The following is an 11380-nucleotide window of genomic DNA, read 5'->3' on the forward strand; positions in this document are numbered from 1 at the left end:
ACAATAATGCTCTGACACATGTACAATACAAAAGGGTACAAATGAGTAAGTAATAAATGCACATTTACATAAATAAAACATGGCTAGGTACTCCGACCTAAGGTCACAGGAAAAGGCACCGTAGAAAACGGGAGGTTCACTAGAGAAAACCCGTTGAGCAGGAACTTTATAATACTCCCCACCCATCCCCGCCCCCAAGACATAGGTGACGTCTGATTAAAGTAAGTATCTGCTGGGCCGCTGGAGAGTGCCACAGCTCTGCGATGTCAGCTGGGGGGTGCGGTGCGTGCGGGAGCAGTTGGCTGCAGCGTTGCCTGGGTCCGGGGCCTTATGGGGGCAGCCACGCGACTTTCTTGTGGGCAGGGTGGGCTGTGGAGGCGACGTCTCCTGCGGAGGGCGCTGAGGGGTGTCGCCGACGTCCTCCTCAAACAGTGCAGGCTTGAGGCGGTCTATTGACACCCAGATGTTCTTCCTGTGGATGGCCAGCCGGAATGCTTTTTTGTTTCTCTCCAACACGAGGAAGGGCCCCCTGTAGGGCCTGGTTAAGGGCAGGCAGACGGCGTCGTTCCTGAAGAAGACGTGGGTGGTGGAGGACAGACCAGGAGGTGTGAAAGGCGTCGCCCTGTCGGTATACGTCCACTCACCGGGGGTGAACTTTCCGACCATGTCACGGAGCCTCTGGACTGTCAGGTTGTGGTGATCCCCTGTGATGAGTTCGCCCGGGACCATGAGAGATTCCCCGTAGACTTTTTCTGTTGCGAACAGGTCGCCGTTGGCTCTTGGGGCTGTCCTTAGTCCGAGGAGGACCCAGGGCAGCTGGTACTTCCAATTCTCGGCGGTGCAGTGGGCCATTAGGGACGTCTTCGGGGACCTGTGGAACCTTTCCACCAATCCGTTGGCTGCAGGGTTGTAGGTGGTGGTGCTGTGGTGAGTGGTCCCCAGCAGGCATGCCAGGGCAGTCCACAGCTTGGACAGGAGGCAGGGCCCCTCTCTGTTGTTATATGGTCCGCGACGCCGAACCGGCTAATCCAGCTAGAGAGGAGGGCCTCGGCGCACGCACTGGCAGTGGCTTCTTCCATGGGCGTCGCTTCGGGCCACCTGGTGGAGCGGTCGACGACTGTCAGGAGATACCTGGCCCCGCCTGATGGGGGAAGGGGCCTACCATGTCCACATGGATGTGTCCGAAGTCCCTTCCTGGCTGAGGGAAGTTGTCCACCCTGACTCGGTGTGCCGCCCTATTTTGCTGGTCTTTCACCGGATGCACTGCCTCGCCCAGGTCGTCGCGTCCTTCCGTATGCCATGCCAGACGAACTTCTCTGCCAGCAGCTTGGCCGTCGCCCTGCCAGAGAGGTGGGACAGCCCGTGGATGATGTCGAACACCAGACAGTGGCGGGAGGCGGGTACCAGCGGGCGGGAGTGGCCGGTGCTTACGTCGCTCAGCAGTGATGGCCCCCCAGGGGCGAAGGGGCACGTCCTTCCACTTGAGCGACGTGATGGCAGTGCGGTAGGCTGGAACCTCTGGGTCGGTGGCCTGCTCACGGGCGAGGTCCTCATAGTCAATCCCGAGCTGCACTGCATTGAGCTCGATCCCTGAGAAGGGCATCTGCTACAGGGTTCTTCCTGCCAGGGAGGTACTTGATGGTGCAGGTGAACTCCACGATGGCTGCGAGGCACCGCTGCTGCCTGGAGGACCATGCATCCCCCTGCTTTGTGAAGGTGTGGACCAGCGGCTGGTGGTCCGTCCAAATTGTGAAGGGCGTGCCCTCCAGGAGGAACTTGAAGTGGTGTACCGCCCGGTACACTGCGCAGAGTTCTCTGTCAAAGGTGCTGTAACAGGACTTGGCAGGTCTGATCTTCTTGCTGAAGAAGGCGATGGGCTGGGGGGCACCTGTGACAACCTGCTCCAGGACGGCCCCACGGGCAACATTGCTGGTATCCGTCGTCAGCTGGAGGGGGGCGTTGGGGTCCTGGTGGGCCAAGGCTGTTGCCTTGGCGAGGGCGGCCTTCGTCAGGGAGAAGGCCCGCTGTTGGTCGGGGCCCCACTCTAAGGTTTTCGGATGGCCCTTCAGGATCTCCGCCAGGGGGGGTCATGGTGTGTGTGATCCCGGGGATGAACCTCCTGTAGTAATTGACCATCCCAAGGAATTCCTGTACGGCCCTGACGGAGGTAGGGGTGGGGAACCTGGCAATGGCTGCGACCTTCGATGCAAGTGGACGGATGCCTCCAGGGATATCTCGTGGCCCAGGAAGTCAACTCTTTCAGTGCCGAAGGTGCACTGGTCGATAATTATTATTATTAAAATAGTTTAACCAGACCACTGAGCTGACTAATCAGCTCTCATAGGGCTAGCCTGGAGGATTAGGATGAAATACCAGGTCGAACTGGGACCAAACAGGTCATTTGCATGATAATGAATAAATGAAAATGAAGTTTAAACGAAAAAACTGTATAACAATCATGCTTTACTCTGAAACACATGTATACAATAGATACATTTGCTTGTTTCCATGCATAGAAAAAAAAATTATAGATTAAAAAGAATAAAATAAAATTTCATAAAAATTAAAAATTAAAATTCAGCATTACATAATTCTTTTTTCATTAAATGCTATACAGGCTTCTGTATTTTCATTATTTACTTGGTTTTATATTTTGTCTATCAAGTTACACTTCTCAATGAAAGTTAAAATTGGGATGACTGAAAATGTATAAGATTCTGATAAAATTTCCCCCATCGATTTATTTCCAAAGGTTGATACTCACTGTTGATTATATTTTGGACAGTCGCACAACACATGTTTGACTGTTATCAACACTTTGCATTCTGGGCATTCGGGAGGAGGGCCATGTGGACTGTTCATCAAGCATCCATGTGTCAAACGAGTATGGCCTATTCGCAGACGCGTCAGAATTACTTGTGTGTGTCTTTCTTTCTGACATCATGAGCTCCATTTTCCAACGCTGGAGTTTATCTGTTTCAATTTATTATTTATAGGTTCCTCATTCCATATATTTTGCCATTTATTTATAATGATTGTTTTCATATCTCTTATGTAATCACTAATTGGGATTTTTACATTTGCTCTTGCCATGCTGACTGCTTCTTTAGCTGCTTTATCAGCTTCTTCATATCCTTTACTCCCTACATGGGCAGGGATCCAACATATTTCAATATTTTTTTTCATTATTATACAATTTGTGGAGTTCATATTTAATTTCCTGTACAATATTATTTTTTGAGTAGTAACCTTGAACAGCTTCTATAGTGCTTCTTGAGTCGCTAAAAATAGCAAATTGTTGAATGATACTTGCTTTATAATTTTGATGGCTACTGCGATTGCAAACAACTCTGCTGTGAAGACTGAGGCATTATTAGGCAAAGATAACTGATATGACTTGTTCTGGGATATAGCTGCATATCCTACCCCATGTTGTGATTTAGACCCATCTGTATAAATCGTGTAATGTGAACGTTTTTGTCTTATATGATCTATGGTTTTTTGTCTATGGTGTTCTGGGGTATATGAGGAACTTTTGGATAAATATTTCAACTGAGTGCAAGTCCTTATTTTATTCAAAGTCCAATGGGGTGGTAACTTCACTGTTGAAGGTACTTGTATATCTATGTTCAGTGACTCAAACAATCTATTAGCTCTAATTGGGAATGGAGGTGGATGATTGTTTATAAATATATCCCTAAGATCAAATAGATTTTTTGTTGGTGAATCACTTGCCTTAATTCTTAATGCACTTTTCATTGTTATGAACTCTCTCTGGAGGAACAGTGGCAGTTCGCTACATTCGACTTGTACTAAGGAGACTGGTGAGGATCTAAATGCTCCTGTGCATATTCTTAATCCTTCATTGTGAATTGGATCTATTATTTTCAGTGCTGCTTCTGACGCTGAACCATATATTTCAACTCCGTAGTCAATGATTGATAACACTGTTGCTTTATACAGTATGGTAAGAGTTTGTCTATCAGCTCCCCAATTTGTGTGAGATAGTTTTTTAATTAGACTTAGCGCCCTTTTGCATTTTGATTTTATGTAAGTTATATGGGCTTTCCAATTCAGGTGCACATCAAATATTAATCCTAAAAATTTTTCAGTCTTGTTAATTGGTATATTATGGTTTCTGATTTTCAATTCTATTTCTTCACCTTTTTCCCAATTTTTATTTTTATAAAACATGGCAGCTTGAGTTTTTTCTATGGAAAACCTAAAGCCTACAGATGAGGTCCATTCATCTATTTTTATTATGGTTTTATTAATAATTCGTTCTGCATGCTTTATGCGTGATGCCGTATAATATATGGCAAAATCATCCATATACAGGTTACTCTTAATTCCAACCAGTAGCATGTTACTGATATTAATTGTTAATGTAAACAGAGTACCATTAAGGACACTCCCTTATGGAACTCCACTTTCAAGTGGAAATGTCTTGGAATAAACATTATCTATTCTCACTTGGAAAGTGCGATCAGTCATAAAGTTTTTAATAAACTTAGGAAGATGGCAGCGTATATTATTATTATGTAATGTTTTTAATATTGCATACCTCCATGTAGTGTCGTATGCCTTTTGGATGTCAAAAAAGACAGCTATTGTAATTTGCTTTCTTTCAAATCCTCTACATATGTGGTCTTCCAAATTAGATAGAGAATCTAATGTAGATCGATTACGTTGTGAGCCAAACTGGGAAGGAGTTAACATTTTATTTTCACGTATGTGCCATGTAAGTCGTGCATTTACCATTTTCTCCAACAACTTGCACAGACAACTTGTTAAAGATACTGGTCTATAATTGTTCACATTACTATGGTCTCTTCCAGGCTTTGGTATAGGAATTATTATGGCATTTCGCCATTCATCTGGAAACAAGTTTCTGAGCCATACATGATTGTAAAGTTTTAATAAGTATGATTTTGCCAAAGGTGCTAGGTGGCAGATCATTTCAAAGCAAATATCATCACATCCAGGAGCAGATTTATTGCTGTTCAAGAGAGCATATTCCTGCTCTTCCATATTGAATTTCTTATTGTAATATATATCTTCCTTTGTTTCAAAATTAAGTATTATAGATTCTGCTTTATTCTTTATTTTTTCTGAAATGTTTGTCCAAATTTTGGTCATTACTTATTTTGGCAAAACTTTCCCCAAGTATGTTACTTATTTCGAAGGGATCTAAAATGTTTTTGCCATTGCCTAATATAGCTTGTCTGGGTGGTCTAATGTTTGTTCCATTTATTTTTCGGAATTTTTCCCATACTTTTTGAATGGATGTTTTGCTTGTTATTTCCGATACATACGACCTCCAAGATATTATTTTACCTTTTATGACTTCCTTTCTGAATTTAGCTGATATTTTATTATATAAAGGTTTTAATGCATCTATTTCTAATAGTACAATTGTCATTTTTAATATATTTTCTTCCAAGAATGGTTTTGATTTATTTATTTTATTGAATCTTCTGTTTAGAGTGTATAACCTTCTTGCCAGAGAGTGTTTTTCTCGTACTAATTCAGATAGATCATCTGACCACCAGGGAACTTTATGTTTTTTTTATTATCGGGTTTTGAATGAGGAATAGCTTTGTCTGCTGCCTTTTTAATGAAAGATACAAAGAATTCGTTTGTCTCATTGGGATTTCTCAAATAATCATATGGTGGTATATTTCTGTTGTGCAAGTTAAAAATGTCCCAAACTGCTTTTTGCATGTTATAATGTGGAGAGTATGGTTTTGGTTTATTATTTAATAAGGATATTATTATGGGAAAATTATCACTTGAATAGGAGTCATCACAAGTATTCCAGTCTAGTTTGTCAACAAAGGGTGACATCTATTGAGGAAAATGTTCCATGGGTTTTTGAGCAGTACGTATTTACTTCGTTGTTACTCAGACAACAGAGATTATTAGTGTTCATCAAGTTTTCTATTTTTTCTCCATCTTTATCCGGTGTAATGCTGTTATAGTCCCATATTGGGTTATGTGCATTGAAATCTCCTACAATTAATATGGGATTCTTAAAATCTTTTATTATTTTCTGTAATATGTTTAAATCGTACTTTTTATTAGGCTGGTTGTATAAGTTAATAATATCAAATAAATTATTTTCTATTTTCACTGTTATTGCTGAAATTTGTAATTCAGCGTAATATATATCTACTTTGTCGTATATCATTTTATTATGGACATATATTGCTGTTCCTAAATTATTTTCATTTTCCTTTGATGTTTGATTTGTTCCTATATTAGGAACAAATTTTCCAACGTGTTGTATATATATAATCATTGGTATGTATTCAATGATAAGTCGTTGGACTTCTCCTAAGTGCATTCTCGTTAATAATCCATTTATGTTCCACTGAATTATATAACGATTGAATGGTGTAATATGAGAGTGGTCAAATTACTCTAAATTATTAAATTGATTTTTTTATTTGTTTTAAGTTGATTTGTATTTTTGTAGGTCTTCATTCATTTTTTGATGTTGTTTTATTTTGACTTTCGTTGACTGTTACATTTTTACTATCTTGATTTAATTTTTCCATTTTAATTTTTTTTAGAATATTAGCTACAACACTGATATGTTTTTCTTTATAATATTCTAAATGTTCAATACACATGCAACCTTCTTCATGAGATTTGATGTTTGTTTTTCCCTTATTCCCATACCTCATGAAATTTCTTATGGTGTTGGTTAGGCTTTCTTTAGTTAGAGTTTTATTTTTGTGGCACATTACTACAAAGCATTTACTACAGCCACATGTGTCTTCATGTTCATTAGTTTGTTGTTCCTTCTTGGTTTTTCTTGTGGTGCCTATAATTGGTGATGGGTGAATTTCTTTGCTTTCATCGTACTTATCTGTGTGTTGGTTTTCCATTTCACCTGAATTTTGTGATTCTGCTCCAGAGGTATTATTGTTACTATGGAAGACAGTGGAATGTTTAGTTTAGTGTTCTCTTTCTGAACTTTAGCTTTTGGTGAGATTGGTGGGTTATTTATCTTTTTATAGCTTTGTTTGGTGGAATTAGGTGGGGTCTTATCTAGTTGCCTCTTCAGAGTTGTGTTATCCATTTTGTTACATTCTTGTGATTTTAATTTTTCTTCGTCTTTCTCTATGTCAATATTCGTATCTATTTCTGGTAAGGAGGTAAATCTGTTGTCAACTGTGGTATTTTCATTGTTGTATGAAACCTCCATTGAAGAGCTCTTTTGATCATGTATTTTTTTTTGTGATATTTCTTGATTTTTATTGCCATTCACTACAGTTTAGGTATTGTTTGATTTTGAAGTATCTGCATACCTAAATTTCTTAGCTGGGTCATTCAATCCTCTCACTTTTAGTTCTAGCTTTGCTCCCCTAATCGACATTCCAGTTCGTTATTTTAGTAATTTAAGTTTGGTATTGTAAATATAGAATGCACATGTTTTAGATCGGTAATGGTGTTCTAGGCCACAATTTATGCATTTTGGTTGGCCAGTCCTAGTGTGTTTTATGTTCTTGCGAACTACAATAGGCACATCTGGGAAAATTTCTGCATTTGATGGCTGTATGGCCATATTTGCAACAGTTCTTGCATCGCATGGGTTTGGGAACATAAGGTCTTAGTTCCCTGTTCAAGCCAAGTATTTTAATTTTCAAGGGCAAGGTTTGGCCATTGAACTTTATTTTTGCTATCTTGATAGATTTTTTTTTTGTCTTTCTTGCTTGGGACCTCATATAGTTCGCAGTCTTCAACATTGCTGTATCTTTTCTGTAATGAATCTAGAAACATTGATTTATTTTGTATTTCTTCTTCTAGATTTGGTAATATCACCATGCCTTGTACACTGTTCATGGTATCATGCCTTGTGACGCTTTATATTTATGTTCTCAATTTTTTTAATATTTTGATAATTTTCTGACTGGATGCTCGTTGTTGTTTTAACCAGCCATTCCCCTTTTTTAATTTGTCTTATACTCATCTCTTGTGATGGGCATCGGTTCAACAAGTAATTTTCCAGTTTTAGTAAGGATATGTCTTGGTTGGCTTGTAAATTCAAAAACCTTGACCAGTTTGATTCTCCAAAAAGGGAATCAAAGTGAACCAAGGTTGAGTCTGGTCTATATTTTCTTTTGTTTATTCTTTTAGGCTCCAAAGGGCCCACAGTTGAAAAGTTTGAACTATTTTTTGTTCCTTTTTTTGATAGGGACACAGGCACAGAAACATCTGGCTCAAAGGAGAATGGTTCCAATGTAACAATGCCAGGTCCTCCTTTTACCAGGACATCCTTTTTTTCGTATGGGTCATCAACATTTGGAGAATTTTCAATCTCCAAGGTGGGTGCAGAGGTCGTCATCTGTGCCAAAACAGTATCATCAGAGGGCCCAGGGGTACTCGATTCTTTATCGTTACTATTCATTAAGATCGAATAGAAAGAAAAAAAAATAATAAACCTGAACACTTTAAAAAGATATCATTAGCCATTCATGGGGTTTATTCTTCCACTAATGGCACAAGTGAGAGCCGACTCCCAAATGTCCGCCCCCTACCCTACCCCACAGGGGATGGCACAATACGATTAGAATGGCCAAGTGTAAGCCAAACCTGCTTGCTAGGACCGAGAGTATTACAAGAATACAATCATCCCCACCCTAATCATATTATGGGCAAACCGACTCCCAAATGTCCGCCCCCTACCCTATCCCACAGGGGATGGCAAAATACGATTAGAGTGGCCCAAGTGTAAGCCAAACCTGCTTGCTAGGACCGAGAGTATTACAAGAATACAATCATCCCCACCCTAATCATATTATGGGCAAACCGGATAGAATGCCGAGAGTTCTATCTCCAGAACCAGACCCTTCTGGAATCCATGGTCTAGCCCTAAAGAATAGTTCCGCCTTTGATCTATCAATCTGATAACTCTCAGGTCAGAACATTATCGGGCAGTTGATGATCCACCACAGTTCTCACTATTTAGCTTCAGATATAAACCCATTCCCAGCTATGATATCTTTTCCTGTTTATCAGGTCCAATAAATTTTAGTAAAAGTGGAAAATTCCACAAAGATTAATCCAAATAAATATACAATGGCATTTGGGACTCTTGGACTTAAACCCAGGAACAGATTCCTGGGGTTCAAGAGCCCCCTCACCACATCAAGGTGGTCCCAAAACAAGGGGGTCCACTTGTCGAACCTGATGACAAGGCCGTTCTCCTGCAGGTGCTGCAGGACCTTCCGGATGTGCCGCAGGTGTTCTTTGTGGGATCTGGAAAAAATTAAAATGTCATCCACATAACAGATGCAGAAGTTCAGGTCCCTAGGATGCTGTCCATCAGTCTCTGGAAGGTCACCCCACGTTCCTCAGGCCAAAGGTGGAGAAGGCAAAGACATAGGACCCGAAGGGCGTGATGATGGCAGTTTTGGGGATGTCCTCTAGAGCTACTGGTACCTGGAAGTAGGATTTTAAAAGATCCAATTTAGAAAATATTTTGGCCCCATGGAAAGAGGCCGTGAGGTCTTGCATGTTTGGGAGGGGGTAGTGATCTGGTTCTGTAGTGAGGTTGAGCCACCTGTAGTCGTCACAAGGTCTCCAGGAGCCGTCCGGTTTCTGCATCATGTGGAGGGGAGAGGCCCACGGGCTGGAGGCCTTCCTGCATATGCCCATACGCTCCATCTCAGCGAAAGCGTCCTTGCCTCCTGAAGGCGCTGAGGGGGTAGCCTGTGGAGCTTTGTGTGCGTGGGGGGGCCCTTTGTTTTGATGTGGTGGTGAACTCCGTGTTTGGCTGGGGCCCCAGGCACCTGATGCAGTTCAGGCTTGAATACCTCGGGAACTCCTTCAGAAGTGAGGCATACTGGTGTGGGGTGACAGAACAGACTGTGGGTGCGCTGGGGCCCGTCGCCAGGAGAAGGGACTGGCAGGATCTGGTGTCCAGCAGGCGCTTGCAGCCGACATCGACTGCCAGACCGAAGTGGGCCAGGAAGTCCGCACCGAGGAGTGGGGTCCTCACGTCCGCAACGATGAAACTCCACCTGTACCTCCGGCCAGGGATGGAGACTGACAGAAGCTTGGTGCCATAGGAGAGGATGGGGGACCCATTGGCGGCCATCAGGGAGGCAGCCAGGTCCAACGGGTGATGGTCCTCTCTGGATGTTGGGAACACTGAGCGTATGGCCCCAGTGTCGATCAGCATCATCCTGCCGGAGATGGTGTCACGGACATAAAAACCTACTGGTGCTGGGCTCCTGGGTGCTTTTGCTGCCACGGCAGCCTGTGGCCGCCGCCACCCCGTTTTTTTTGGATGGGCAAAAGGGCAGGGGGGCTCACAGTTCCAGACATCCTTGCTGTACCGCTGGTGGTAGTAGCAAGGCCCCGGCAATTGCTTCTTCTGGTGATGGGTTGGTCACCCCCTCTTCTGCAGTTTCCTCTGGCTGGAGGGAGTTGATGGGGTGTGCTGGCATGGATGCCCGCTTTGCTGCCCTTGTGGAGTCAGTCAGCTGCTGTGCCGTTTTAATCAGGTCCTTGAGGGGCAGGGTGTAATGCTCCAGGATCTGGGTCCGAACCTCCGGGAGGAGCTGAACGGAGGAAGACCTCCTCGACAGGCTTATCTCCGTGTGCCTGCTGCTGCCATCCATCCCGGGTAGGATGAGAAGGTCCTGGATGACGTTCCACGTCTCCAGGAGGTTCTGGTCGTGCCGGGGTTGTTGGCGAGGTCAAGGGTGCGGGCGGCTCTCTCAGAGATTGCCAGGGAGCAGGTCTCGACAAGAGAGGCCTTCAGCTTTTGGTAAGTGGCAGGACTTGCGGCAGACACCCACGGGGCGATCTTCCTGTAAACCTCCTCCAGGAGGGCGTTGATTACAATGTCTGCCTGCAGCACTTCGTCGGTCAGTCCTGCCAACTTGAACTGCCCCTCGACCCTGTGGAGCCAGATGACAGGTTGTTGTGTGTGAACGGCGGCAGCTTCATGGCGAGGGCAGACCTTGGTTGGTCCGTCAGGAAGCACAGCACGCGAGGACGGGTACCGGCGTGGAGGAGCGTGCGAGCCTTGGCATGGGGGAGGGCGCGAGTGGGTTTTGTGCAAGGGAGACATCAGACTCTGCGAAGTTCGCGGTTATATGTATGTTGGAGGGAATGTCTGCGTCAATGCTCGCTCCTGCACTCTCACTCGGAGTGTGAGTTACACTCGCATCGATACAAGCTTGGGAGCGTGCCGTGTGGGTTCGCTAATGACGCCAGTGATCTGCCAAGGGTCGGTATGCCCAAACGCTTTGTTAAAGTGCCTTAGTTAGTCCGTTAGGGGCGTGGGGTAGTTCATCAGGCCAAGACTAAGTCGCTGTTTGGGTCCATTAATGGCTCCAGGAACCACTCCAGGGTCACCACT

The 11380-nt window shown here is 43.8% G+C and overlaps 1 protein-coding gene across 1 annotated transcript; it reads right to left on the reverse strand.

Annotated features, from left to right (window-relative positions):
- Nucleotides 1-216: 216 nt before the first annotated feature.
- LOC136849525 (uncharacterized) lies at nt 217-852 on the reverse strand. Its single transcript, XM_067122868.1, has one exon. The coding sequence runs from the start codon at nt 850-852 to the stop codon at nt 217-219; it is 636 nt and encodes a 211-aa protein (XP_066978969.1).
- Between the last annotated feature and the right edge of the window lie 10528 nt (nt 853-11380).

Source organism: Macrobrachium rosenbergii, chromosome 21 (genome assembly GCF_040412425.1).
Source record: "Macrobrachium rosenbergii isolate ZJJX-2024 chromosome 21, ASM4041242v1, whole genome shotgun sequence".
Lineage (NCBI taxonomy): Eukaryota > Metazoa > Arthropoda > Malacostraca > Decapoda > Palaemonidae > Macrobrachium > Macrobrachium rosenbergii.

Excerpts from the sequence above, each read along its gene's own strand:
- LOC136849525 (XM_067122868.1), bottom strand. The coding sequence starts at position 852 with ATGGCCCACTGCACCGCCGAGAATTGGAAGTACCAGCTGCCCTGGGTC.